This window comes from Halichoerus grypus, chromosome 6, assembly GCF_964656455.1.
Source record: "Halichoerus grypus chromosome 6, mHalGry1.hap1.1, whole genome shotgun sequence".
In the NCBI taxonomy this organism is placed as follows: domain Eukaryota; kingdom Metazoa; phylum Chordata; class Mammalia; order Carnivora; family Phocidae; genus Halichoerus; species Halichoerus grypus.
In genome coordinates, this window is record NC_135717.1 from 94693704 (window position 1) to 94707724 (window position 14021).

At 35.2% G+C, this 14021-nt stretch overlaps 1 protein-coding gene across 6 annotated transcripts in view; it reads left to right on the forward strand.

Moving 5' to 3' along the window:
• SLCO1C1 (solute carrier organic anion transporter family member 1C1) overlaps nt 1-10432 on the forward strand; it is a 64497-nt gene extending 54065 nt beyond the window's left edge. For 5 of the 6 annotated variants that reach the window (XM_078075705.1, XM_036119173.2, XM_036119176.2 and 2 more), the window contains 4 exons: nt 976-1160; nt 3724-3788; nt 7656-7773; nt 9554-10432. In XM_078075705.1, coding sequence (XP_077931831.1) covers nt 976-1160; nt 3724-3788; nt 7656-7773; nt 9554-9776 — 591 coding nt within the window. In that variant the 3' untranslated portion in view covers nt 9777-10432. The remainder of the gene's footprint in view (nt 1-975; nt 1161-3723; nt 3789-7655; nt 7774-9553) is intronic. The other variant, XM_036119175.2, reaches the window with a different exon arrangement.
• Nucleotides 10433-14021: the final 3589 nt, after the last annotated feature.

The following is a 14021-nucleotide window of genomic DNA, read 5'->3' on the forward strand; positions in this document are numbered from 1 at the left end:
TTATGCCCATTTATTTAACAAATTTTTATTGAGTGCCTAAAAAGAGGACCCACTTTAGGCTCTACATGTACAATGATGAGAAAGCAGACAGTTTCTGCCAGAAGTTTCATTCTAGTGGGGATGTATAGTTTAAAAACAAATGATTATATAATACTCTAATGGGTAATGATAAGCACTGTAAGGAAAAGGTAAGTTAGAATAAAGGATGGAGAGATGGGGGTATTTTTTTGAATGAATCATCCTGGAACCCTCTTTAATGAACTGAACAGAGACCTGAGGTGTGTGCACCAGCCTTACAGCTATCTAGAAGAGCTACCCAGCAGAGAAAACAGCTAGGCTATAAGGCATGGGTAAACTTACCATGTTTGAGGGTTGGCAAGGGCACAGTGGAAACCCACGTGTGCTACTGAAGCAGAGGGAGAGGGGGAAGATGATTGAGCCGTGAGATCAGAGGGGGATCCAGGAGTTCCATCATAGTGTGTAAGCCTCTATAAGGATTTTGGATTTTGTATAAGCATAATAAGAAGCTATTGGAAGGCTGAGAATAGTAACTGCCATTTTTAAAGGCTCACTTTGGTTACTGTGTGGGTAACAAATGATACCTGGATAAGAGTGGAAATAAGTTGAGCATAAAGAGATGACAGCAATAACCAAGGCAAGAAATAATGGTGGCTTAAGCTTGGAAATGGCAGAGAAGGAGATAAGGTATGTTTGGATTTACTAGGATTTACTGGGAGATTGTTTGGTAGGGTCGGTAGTTTGACCATCTGCTGTTTGGATTAAAAAAAAAAAATGTTATCTGTATAGATTTCACTTTGCTCACTATACCTTAACACAGAGAAATAAAAGAATATTTACCTTATTGTTTATATGATGCACGTATACTATATTGTAAAGTCTATTTAAACAAATACGTATTTTCAGTTGTATTTAGATGTTACCTCAATAATTGGAATTTTTTCTTTTGTGTTACAGATATTTTATAACTGTACCTGTGTGGGGATTGCAGCCTCAAAGTCAGGAAATTCCTCAGGCATGGTGGGCAGGTGTCAGAAAGATAATGGATGTCCCAAAATGTTTCTGTATTTCCTTGTCATTTCAGTCATCACATCCTATACTTTATCTCTAGGCGGCATACCTGGATACGTACTGCTTCTGAGGTGAGCACCGATCCTCCCTGCCCCAGTTTTAATACAAGACATATTATAATCATTTAGAACATTGATTTCAAATTCTGTTCTAGAGAATTGTGATTCCTTATAGCTCTCTCAGGGAACTTGACCCATGTCCTTGTTCTAGTTTTATACTCTTCCCATTTTTGGGTTTTTATGCAAAAATATGGTTGAATAGAAGTTTTTCTAGTTAAAATCTTTTTGTAAATCATTGGTCTAGAGAGCCTGTATCACACTATAGCCCCTCAAAAAATACAATATGCTATTTCTAATTATGGTGATAATACTATCCAGTGGAGACTAAATGTGTTTTTTATTATTTTTTAAGATTTTAATTTTAAGTAGCTCTGGGGCACCTGGGTGGCTCAGTTGTTAAGTGTCTGCCTTTGGCTCAGGTCATGATCCCAGGTCCTGGGATCGAGCCCCACATTGGGCTCCCTGCTCCGCAGGAAGCCTGCTTCTCCCTCTCCTGCTCCCCCTGCTTGTGTTCCCTCTCTCGCTGTGTCTCTCTCTGTCAAATAAATAAATAAAAATCTTTAAAAAAAAAATTTTTTTTAAGTAGTCTCTACACCCAACGTGGGGCTCAAACTTACAACCCCAAGATCAAGAGTCACATGCTCTACCAACTGAGCCAGCCAGGTGCCCCTAGGCTAATTGTGTTTTAGATTAAGCATGGTTTCACTGAATTATTAGTGATAAAATTTTAAGATAGCTTAAAGACTCATCTAATATCACAATGCTTCACATTTATTATTTTATTATGTAGGTTATTTTTCTTGTTCTGACTAGAATTATCTATATGTATGGGTGTGGGGGGGGGTTGTTCATAACTTTTGAATCAATTGAGTTCTCTAATCCATGAATATATGTTAATGATTCCAAGTGTTTTTACTTATAAAACTCTAAAAGAATTTTTAAAACTGTGTACCCTTTGGCATATTGTTAAGTGGACATCTAAAAATTTATCTTAAGTTTTATAGTAAGTAAGCATTGATTTCCAGTATATTATAAATATTTACATTTAAAAATATAATAATTTTAAATGTAGATCACTCTTAAATGTAATCAGTGAGAATTTAGGAAACAGATTAGATAACCAATATCACCTAATTGAAAATTACACAAAAAACCTTTTACAGTAAGTATGTTACATATTTTTTTCTTCTTGTGCTTATATCTTAATTCAACTTCCCTGTAGGCTTCTCTTCTATTGTAATATAATTTATGTTTGAACATTTTTTATTGACTCTCCTATCATAGATCTCTATAAAAAAGCACATATATTCAAATTTTAAAATAGTAGTTTTGTAACTAGTATTGTCAGTGATAAAATTTTCTTCCTAATGGGATTAACCATGCAAATATTACTATTATACAATTGATAAAATAATCTAAAAATATTACAAATTTTAGTAAAATTATTAAACCTAAAAAGTCAAATTTTATTGGAAACTAATCTTTTATGAGATGATTAGGTGATTTTTAAATTAATTCATATATTGAAGGATGAATATCACATTATTCTAAAATGAAACTAATCAAAAGTATTCTATACATCTATGGTTTCCCATAGTATATTATGGAAAATGATTAGGAAAAATAAACAGAAAATAGGACCTAACATCCACAAAAGGGCTTAAGGAAAACATGAGATATTATGTTTTCAAATGGGAATATGATACGGAGAGCATTGCACCAGAGTTCTCAAACCAGGATTGTTCTTCAAGGGTGTCTATTTCTTCCACATCTTATACTGGGTCGAGTAGTCGCCTGGGCCAAGTGCTTATTCAGGGTCCTAGATGAAGAATTATCTTCACCACCAGCCCTTCAAATGAACCATGCTGTGTTTTGATGTCAGAAGGAGATGTCCTTAGATTGAAGGAGAAAAGTTGTGATTTTTGCCTCTTTTAAAGTAGAGATTAAATGATATTATACACATGAAGAAATTAGTACCGTGGTTAACACTCAATAGTTATTATAATATGATCATGATTATTACCATTAAAATCGACAGGCCACTTAGTTAAAACTATACAGTCATATTAAGGATGCCCTTGTTATTTTAGGTATTCTTGCACTTGGCTGCTAGATTCAGGTCCCCACTATTTAGCAGAAACACTTAGCATGCCACAGCAATTATAATTGTATCAACTCGGATCAACATGGTCCTGTGCTTTTAGACCAAGAGCCACAAAAATTAGTTATAGTTTATTGATCCCTTATTGTTGCCTCAAATTTCTTAGAATTTTTTTTCTGTGAATCTTTGTTGTTTTGCCAATTAAACTTACAACTTTACTTTATCCAATACCATCTGAATATATCCTGTAGAGGTGATTTACATTTTGGAAATATTAACTATAAACTCTTTGATGCATTGCATCTAATAGCACATGGATTTACATAATTTGCCCTCCCTATGCTAGGACACTATGGGTTTTCCATAAACGCTACTTGAATCCTAACATTTCATATGTGATAAGCAGATTATCACTAACATTACTATTTGCTTTAATGGACTATATTCTCTTTATAGTGCTTTTGTTGTTTTTAGGTGCATTAAGCCACAATTTAAGTCTTTCGCCCTGGGTATCTACACCTTAGCAATAAGAGTTCTTGGTAAGTATAATCTATGTTTTAATTATGGTAGCCATGACAAATGTGTTTTGAATACTTTTCTAAGTATTTTTACAGAATTATCACGCATAACTAAATAATATAAGTGGTTAGGTCCCTATTTATTTTCTTCCTCCCTTCATTTCTTTATTCCCTCCCTCCCACTCTCAACTTCTCCCTTCCTTTGTTCTAGAAATTGAGAGCCAATGCTGGGCCTGTGATATTATGAAGTGATTTTGTGAGAATAGTGACATTTTTTGTCTGACAGTCTTGTCTCTTCCAGCACTGGTCTATTGTCAAAAAGTTTATTCTTGGGTGCCTGGGTCGCTCAGTTGGTTAAGCGACTGCCTTCGACTCAGGTCATGATCCCGGAGTCCTGGGATCGAGTCCCACATCGGGCTCCCGGCTCGGCGGGGAGCCTGCTTCTCCCTCTGACCCTATCCCCTCTCATGCTGTTTCTCTCTCTCTCTCTCTCAAATAAATAAATAAATAAACTCTTTAAAAAAAAAAAAGTTTATTCTTGTTATGGAAGAGCCCTCTGAGAGGAAAGCAAGAAATGAAATCAGTAAGAAAGGCTGAAGCCTTAATATAATTTCTTCAGTTGTTAAAATGGAAGGAATTCTTTTGAGCTACTCTCAATGCTGGGATATATCATTTGGTAGAAAGATCAGTTCATTCATACAATCAAAACAGTATGGCTATGAGTTGACAATTTTTTAAATGTAATTGGAATGTTTTTTTCTGACTAATAGATTTTTCAATATGCATTAGTTAGAACCCATAGAAAATAGAGTTAATGGGCAGATAAGTTTTCTGTTCCTACAAAGTTTATATTCTAAGGAATAAAGCAAAACAATCACAAATGTTCCTCCGTAGTTTAACAGAAAAGAACTGCCGGGGAGAAAAACGAACTCAGATCTTTAAAAAAAATCTGAAAATAAATAGATCTTGATATAAAATGGGTATATACGAAGATACAGTATAATCCTGATGAAATTGGGGAAGCAGCAAATATGGAAGTTTATCCCATTATGGCTGGCTCTAATTCTACAATGTGAAAACAGAGATTACTTAGAAAAATGTCAGATTATTGAGCCTGAAGTATATCTCTGGCTGGAATTGGTTCCTATATCTACCTCCTTTTGGAGATAAAGATATAACCTACACTAGAAAAAGACTTCAAGTAAAAGAAATGTTTCACTGGGGCCCCTGGCTGGTTCAGTCAGTAGAACACATGACTCTTGACCTCCAGGTTGTGAGTTCAAGCCCCATGCTGGGCATGGAACCTATTTAAAAAATAAGAAAATAAGGTATTAAAAAAGAAATGATTCATAAAATTGATTCCATAAAACTAAAAATATACTTGAAAATGGCAAAAATATCTTAAGCAAAGTCAAAAGGCAAATGATAAACTGAGAACAATTATTTTTTGCAATTTATGCAAAGACTATTTATAATATCCCTGTTATAAAGAGAGCCCGTAAGTATTGAGAACAAAAAGACCAACACCCAAATGGAAAAATGGGTAACAGGTATGAACAGCCATCTCATGGAAAAAAAATGTAAATGCCTCTTGATATATGAAAAGATGGTCAAACTCTCTCATAGTAAGGAGAGCACAAATTAAAATTATACTGAGAGAATTTTTTTTGCTTATCAGATTTGCAAATTACCAAATGTTGTTTGCAATGTATGGAAAAATAGATATGCTTACACACTGCTGTTGAGAAAATTTCTCAATGGTCTCAGCCCTCAATGGAGAGTTATGTGGCAGTAACTAACAAAACTAAGATTAGATTTATTTTTTGACCTAGCAATCTCACTTCTAAAAATTAATACCAAAAACTTGCTAGCAAAACTATGAAATAAGTAAAATTTTATGGATGTCTAATTACTGTGGCATTATGTATAATAGCAAGACTGTAAACAGTCTAGTTGTCCATCAATATGACATATTTGAATAAACTATAGTAAACCCACATAATGGATTCCTATGCAGCTGTAAGGATGAATGGGGAAAAATCTCCCTCTAATGTTCACAAGTTTATTAGTCAGCTCTGGCTGCCATAAAAAAATACCACAGACTGAAGGACTTAAACATAGGAAATTTATTTTCTCACATTTCTGAAGGCTGGGAAGTCCAAGATCAAGGTACCAACAGCCCTGTTATCTGGTGAGATCCCTGAGACCATTTTTCCTGGTTTGTAGACAGCTGCCCTCTCACTGTGTCCTCACAAGGATTTCCCCTGTGTACATATGGAGAGGGACAGAGTTTTGGTATCTTTTCCTCTTCTGATTAGGACACCAGTCCTAGCAAATTAAAGTCCTTTATGACTTCACTTAACCTTTATCTCCTTAATAACTCTATCTCCAAGTGCAGTTATATTAGGGCTAGGGCTTCAGCATATGAATTTTGGAGGGATGCAATAGTCTATATTACCAAGGGATCTCAAGACTATACCCTTAAGTGAAGTGAAGTAAAATGTAGAACGATGTTCATACTATGATGCATTTGGTGTAAGAAGTATGGAAAGGTAGAAATATTATACACGTATGCAAAGGTATTTGCTAACATTTTAAAAAAGAAACAATGGAAGTATAAACTAAAAAGATGATGATGATGGTAGTGGTGGTGGTGAGTGATGATGGTGGTGGTGGTGGTTACGTATAAGGGAAGGAAGGAAAAAAGTAAGAGAAGACAGAATGGAAAGTAGAGTTTGTAAATGTAACTCTGATTTAATTTTTAATTTGAAATCATGCAAAGTTTTTTCAGGTCTTGATCTCAGGGTCCTGGGATTGAGCCCCGTGTCAGACTCTGCACTCAGTGGAGAGGGTGCTTGAGATTCTCTTCCTCTCTCTCTCTGCCACCCCTCCACCCCCCCCCCCCAACGCTCAGGAGCTCACTCTCTCTCTCTCTCTCTCTCTCTTTTAAATAAATAAATAAATATTTTTAAAAAACTGAAATCATGCAGTTTTTATGTAATTAAAAAACAATATGGGGCACCTGGGTGACTCAGTTGTTAAGTGTCTGCCTTCGGCTGGGGTCATGATCCCAGGGGCCCTGCTCAGCAGGAGTTCTGCTTCTCCCTCTCCCACTCTCCCTGCTTGTATTCCCTCTCTCTCTGTCAAATAAATAAATAAAATCTTAAAAAAAAAAAAAAAAACAAAAGAAACTAAGACGTTCTTGAAACAAACTGAAATTAGCTATATATCATATAAGAGGCATACCCACAAAGAAAAACAGATTTAAAAGGGCAGAATCATTACCAAAGCCACATAACTTCACTGCATTGTGTAGTCTTATCTTCAATACTAACATTGGTATAGTTATGTTGAAACTATTACGTATTTTAAAATAAAGCAAATAAGAGATTATGTCAATATCATTAGAAGTCAGTATTTTCAGCACAATAAAAAAGTGATAACAGCATAAAATAAGTAAAACTCATTCTTAAGTAATGGGAAGGTGACCAGGAAAAGTAAGGTAAATAAGGGTTAGATTTGTTATGGAGATTTAGGTGGGTGCCTTCTCCTTTGATAAAAGCCTCTTGGGATTAGGAATCCTTCTCTTGGTACAGAGAGGTAGACACCCTTACAAATGAAGACCTCTGTTATAAATCTTAGTTTCCCTTACAAAAAGGAAACTTAGGCTCTGTCTTCACAGCTTCTTCTGTGCCTTGTTTCTCAAAATAACGTTTATGCCAGAGAAATACAATGAGGTAGCGTATTCTGGTCTTCTACAGGTACCTGTTTTCCCCAAAGCAGTTTGTTTTTAGTTTGAAAGTAGGTGGTTCCAGAGACTCATTCATTATAGGATAATCAAAAAGATGGGTATATATTTTTAGCAGCAATTGTTTGTTTTTCTCACAGCAGGAATCCCAGCTCCCGTGTATTTTGGAATTTTGATTGACACTTCATGCCTCAAATGGGGATTTAAAAGATGTGGACGTAGAGGCTCCTGCAGATTATATGATTCAAATGCTTTCAGGTACCGTATCAAACTCGTTCCTGCATCTCCCTGCTACAACGTTACAGATTTGCACAATGAAATGGGCAGTAATCATTCCTCATGGAGTTTCACTGCAAAAGGATCATCTAACCAAGAAATGAGTTCTATTTTATAGAATAATTTTATTATTATGTATTTGGCTAGATCTTTCAGTTTTTCCCCGTTCCTAATCTTAACTCCTATTTTAAATGAGTAATCATTTTTTAAATAAAATTCACAAAAGATTCCAGAATACAGTAGAATTTTGCAAGTTTATGCACACAAGTGGGTAATTCTCTGAAGCTCCGAATCATTTGAATTTAGGTCACATTTTGGGTTTAATTCTATTCTTTTTCAAACTGAGCCAAACTGTCCCATTTACGTCAGATATAATCCCCCTGGGCAAGGATTGGATTTGGCTCTAAATCTGTCCAGCTTTTATTGCCAAACTGATGTTCAATTATTCCAGTACTTGAGATGCATAAAAGTAAAAGGCTTTTTCTGTGTGTATGAGTGTGTATGGGGCTGAGGGGCATGGCTTTTTCACTATGGCATCATTCAGTTCATTTCATCAAACATTTAGTCCCCTTATTGCTTAAAGCAATGCTTCAATGGCTTAAAAGCAGGAAGGATTTTTTTTTTTTTCTACAATCTGAGCATTTTCTGGAGGAATAAGCTTGGTACTGAACTGTGTAAGTTGGAAGTTGGATGTGAATTGAGCCAACCATCTCAAATAAGTTTGTTTGATTTAATAAGCTTTGATGTTATGTGAGAAATTTATTTTGGTCTTTGAAAGGGACTTGACCTATGAGTAGAATTTATGCTTTGCTCCATTTGCTAAGGCGGCATTTACTTTAATGTAAAGACAATGTATTTCAATCAGAGACTGAGTATGTATACAAGGTGACCAGAATAAATCATTCATCCTGTCCTTCCATACCTTCCTGTTTTATGATAGAATTAAGAACTAAAGGCTTCTCATTAAGAAAGTGATTTAAACCTTTGGTTAATTCTTTTTTTTTTTTTTTTTTTTTTTTTAATTTTTTTTTATTGTTATGTTAATCCCCATACATTACATCATTAGTTTTAGATATAGTGTTCCATGATTCATTGTTTGTGCATAACACCCCGTGCTCCATGCAGAACGTGCCCTCCTCAATACCCATCACCAGGCTAACCCATCCTCCCAACCCCCTCCCCTCTAGAACCCTCAGTTTGTTTTTCAGAGACGATGGACTTTGGTTAATTCTTAAGTCATTCTGCTCTACTAAGAGCTCTGAGTCTCCCTTAACATTGCTTCTTGCAGTTTTTTTGTAGACATGCATTTGGGCAAGTTTCAAGGATAGGGTAACCACATAATTTATCATTCAACATGGACACTTTTGAGAGTGAAAAGGGGCACTATTAAAAAGTACACTGGGATAACACCAGCATAAGCTAGGACTGTTCTGGGCAAATAGGCATATGGTCATCTGGTCTAAGGGGATAATTTACAGAGAGGATGGAACTGATTATGTAATTAGTAGTAACTAAAAATTATGGCACCACTAAGAGGTCGCTTTATATTAGCATACTGCCTTCAGTAGTCTGCCAGATGTTCATAGAAGGTCTTTTATAGCCACTGAATTTGCATTCTTAAGAAAAAACATCCTCGTGATGGTTTCATTGACAGATTGATTTTCTTGGTATTGCTATTTATGGAATGATACTATTACCTTCCTTTCCCATTTTAGAGTTGGATAGTTGCAATAATTATGACTGAGTTTCTCTCTTCTTTTAGACACATATATCTGGGACTAACTGTGATGCTGGGCACAGTGTCCATTTTCCTAAGTATTGCAGTACTTTTCACTTTAAAGAAAAATTGTGTTTCAAAACATAGAAGCTTCAGAACCAAGACAGAAGGAACAATGGTGTCTACAAGAATCAGGAAGGAAAATTGTACTACAAGTGATCATTTGCTACAACCCAACTACTGGCCAGGCAAGGAAACACAGCTTTAGAAAAATGATGACTTGAAGCCATGTTTTCTAATTTCTGGAAATCGTGCAAACAAATAGATTTTAATCAAAGGGGTTTTAAATGTGTCTTTTTTTTCTCCTTTCAAAAAAAATGTCTTTGTTTTTGACCCTAGGTATTAGATAATGTACCTAATAACAAATATAATTAAACATATTACAGAAAATGTGGATAATGAAGTTAATCCAAACCTTTTAAATCTTCCTTATATTATTTATACAAATTCCTTATATTATTTACTCATTCTGCCTAATTTTGCCTTGTGCCCATTGATATATTAGCTGTATTCCTAGAACAATTGTTCTAATAGTCTAATGGCTATATATAAAGTAATTTCTAAACTAAAATACTTGTCAAGGGGAAGAGAGTCCTGTTAAAAAATTAAATTATATCTTGTCCTCCTTCAAATATGACCTTAATGAAGACATTGGGATAGAGCCAGAATATGTGGAGAAAGATTTCATTTTACACTCTTCCTTTCTTATGGACTACAATAATTGATACAGAAATGTACAGTGGCAAATGATCTTGGAGGATTCAAATTTTGGATTATTAGCTCTTCTACCATCCATTATATGTACATTGTGTGTGACACTTGAAGTGACCATGGTGGTAAAGTAATAAAATTATTATTAACATGCGTCATTGTCCTTCTATAAATTCAGCGGATTAAAAAATACTGTTTATACAATACTGCCCATATTTTAATGTATGTAAGCTGCTCTAGACATTGCACATGATGTGATCCTAAAATGCATTTGAAAGTTGAATTTCTGAAAGTCTACAGTAAGCTTAGGTGCTGTAACAGGAATGAGGAGGTGATGGGCTGAGTGCTGGTGTGGTTCTTGGGTGCTCTGGTGTGGTTCTGGCACACATCACAGGGTCGAAGGGCTTCTGGGCGGGGGGCTGACACTGCTAACAGCCTGCCAGATAGCTCTTCGTTTCTGGGCATTTCCTCTCTGATGGCTTCCTGGAGCTCCTCTGAGGAGCTGTGATAAGTTCAGCAGTCCTCCATCGTTAGCTCTATTATCTACTATATTTTTCTTCCTCCAACAGCCGGGTAACAGGAGCTTGGGCCTCCTAAGGAAAGCCGACTTAAGGTAGAGACCACCCCAGTGGAGTCTTGAAATTGTACCACAATTCGTAGCAGCCTTTACAACAAACAGAGCACGCAATCAGGACACTCCCAACAAGAAGTTTGTTTGAGGAGTGTCTAGGAGCCTAAGTCCAACAAGAAGGTCCAGCTCAAAAATGCAATAGTCTTCATCGGTGGAAGGCTCAAATAGTACAAACAAAATAGTTTACTGTCTTTTCATTTTTCCATTATATACCAATCCTGTAAATATGAATGGAAAAAACTGGAGATGGAAAGTTTGGGGATGGAGAGCAGAGGACATTTCCTTTAAATGTAGATTAATTTTGTCATTTTATTTGAGTTAGTGATGCAAGATTATCTCATATTGCACTATTTTTGAAAATGAAAATCAACGTGTTTTGTTTCCAGCAGGCCTACATCAGACCTGCTGCTGCTGTGTTAACTTGAGAGCAGGAATTCTTTTTGTCATCTCAATATCAGTCTTACCCACAACAAATACTTACCGAGTGCGTGAGTGACTACACTTGTCAAGAATTTTCTTTGTAGAGATGAAATTAAAATTCAAGGTCCTCATCCTGTCTCCCACATCCTCTTTATTTTTCAAAGCTTTCTGTAGCAATATCCTGAAAAATAACTTTTTTGCAAGTAAATTTCTAAACAGAATCCTATCCAATTTACTCTTGAGTAACTTGAAAAATAAATAAAAATTGGCATGAAAGTTGATTGATCTTTTTTCATAAAAGTACTGGATGCCAGTGAAAAGGAAGCATTTTTTTTTTATGCATTGCCATTAATTTGACAGTGGAATTATATATTCTAAACTCAGTAATATGGCATATGAGGGTATCATTTAGTGGGGAATTGAATTTACTAAGGGGAACCCTGATATTTTGGATTAGTAAATTCATCTGACAGAAGTAAGCAGGCTTTTTATGCCTCAGAAAGCACATGAATAATTTTTTTTTCTAACAAACCAAACTTCATTTCAAAGGTCAAAAAAATTCCCTCAGCCCCAGGGCCAGACATTTAGAGGTAAGACCTTAACCAACATGTGGGATCCCGCAATTGCCCCACATTCAATGGGCCACTTTCTTCTCTTGTTCCACAGCCATGGCCTCTAGAGTGACCAGCACCTCAAATGAGCATCTGATTCACTCTAAGTTTCAGACAGGTGAATCTCCAGCAATGTCATCTTACAAATGGAGTGACTGAAATTGGATTAAATGACTTAGCCAAGGTAGAGGTGGGCAAACTGATGTTGGTTTCTTCCATTACATCATGATGCCTCTGAAGCAGGTAATAAAAACAAGCACTCTAAAATTCTGAAAAACAACTAGAAGAACTTTTGTGACCATTAGCATTTAAGAAATCTCCACTTACATACTACAGATTTATACAGTCATACATAAAGGGTGATTGATAGAATACAGCGACTATAACATATCCTTGAGAACAATAATCATTTTTAATAATTTTATAACAACTAGTAAGTATGACAATATTAAGCACCCTCCATATGTGTGCTGAGTGCTTTAGACACATTATCTCAATTTCAAATATCAAAATAACTTTATGTGTTAGGTATAATTACTGATATTTTTAGAGGAAGAAACCGAAATTTAGAGAATTTTAGTGACTTATTCGAAGCTAACAAGTCTCAGTAATTGGTTGAGCCAAGATTTACATTGAGTTTTATCAGATTTGGACAGCCACGTTATGCCTGTATTAATCTATACCCTAAATTGTTATCTCCCACTAATTTTGCTAAAAATAATTTTGGATATCTACGTTGGAAAAGTTTTAACATACCAAAATATGCACATGGTTAAAGAAAATCAAATGATGCAGAATGATTTAAAATGAAAAGTAACAGTCCTGCACCCCAACTTCACTTCTGTTCCTCAAAGGCAATTACTTCTAGCAAGTTTGGGTTGTTGGTTTTTCTGATGGTCACTTCCACATCTTTAAATAATAATATGCAAATACCACTTCTTGACTCATCAACTTTGGACAGGGTCTATTGACTGTCTACTCTGATAGATTAGGAGTAATGCCTCTCATCCCCTGTAATTAGTACATAGTGGGGTCACTATTCTGAGTTCCTCAAATGTCACCTCAATACCTCCATTTCTCATTCAATAAACACAAACCATGTTTCCCCACCTTTTGCAAAATGAAGACCCTAGAGCTTCCTACCTTCTCTTGATGTCTCCCAACTCTCATCTCCTTTCTGTTCCCTGTACCTTTTCTTTTACATTGTTGAGAATGATAACATGTTTCATCAGCTCTGTGAACATTCCATCAGGAAAAGCCTGAATGATTATGATTAAGATCGATGCCATCTACTGGTGAAGCCACGAAATCTCACAATTAGGAAAAAAGAAAAAGGAATAAAAACATATATTGAGGACCTACTATGAATCAAGCATTAGAGGTACATTAACACGTTTAAATATTAAGTATAATGTAAAAAAGTGTTTATGTTTGAATAATTTTGGAATATGCTGAGTTAATGATAACTCTCACACAAGTGCAGAATCTTTAATGTGATGATGTGCATTGCTGATCTCTTCAAGAGGATGTGTATCTTTATTTGGCGGACTTATTTGGCATTAAACCCACTTTTTATTAACAAGTCTTGGACCTAGGTAATTTTCAATGCAGTATATTAGGAAAACACAATTTTATCCTCCTCCTTTATAAATCTTTTGCTATCTTATATGTCAGCTTCTGGTATCAGGCTTATGCAGTTTTATAAAATTAACTAGAAAGCTATTTTGTTTTTAAAGTTCTGGAACAGATTTTATAGCATAGGAAGTATCTGTTCCTTTTACACTTGAAAGAATGTTTTTAGCCTTCTAAAGAAATAATACTTTGAAAAGTTTTGTTTGGTTATTGTAGCTTTTTAAAAAATATCTGCTTACTGATTCAACTTTGAAAATTTGTGTTTTTTTCTAGAAAAATCTTCCAGATTCTTTAAAGATTTTTTAATTTTGTAAAATTAGAGCAAGTAAGCTTAGATTATATTCTTTTCTCATTCCTAGTTTTATACTTGGGGTTTTTGTGTGTGTGTGTGAATTTTGCTTGACAGGGACTTACTTTATTGAATTCTCAAAGAAATGGCTTTTGGATT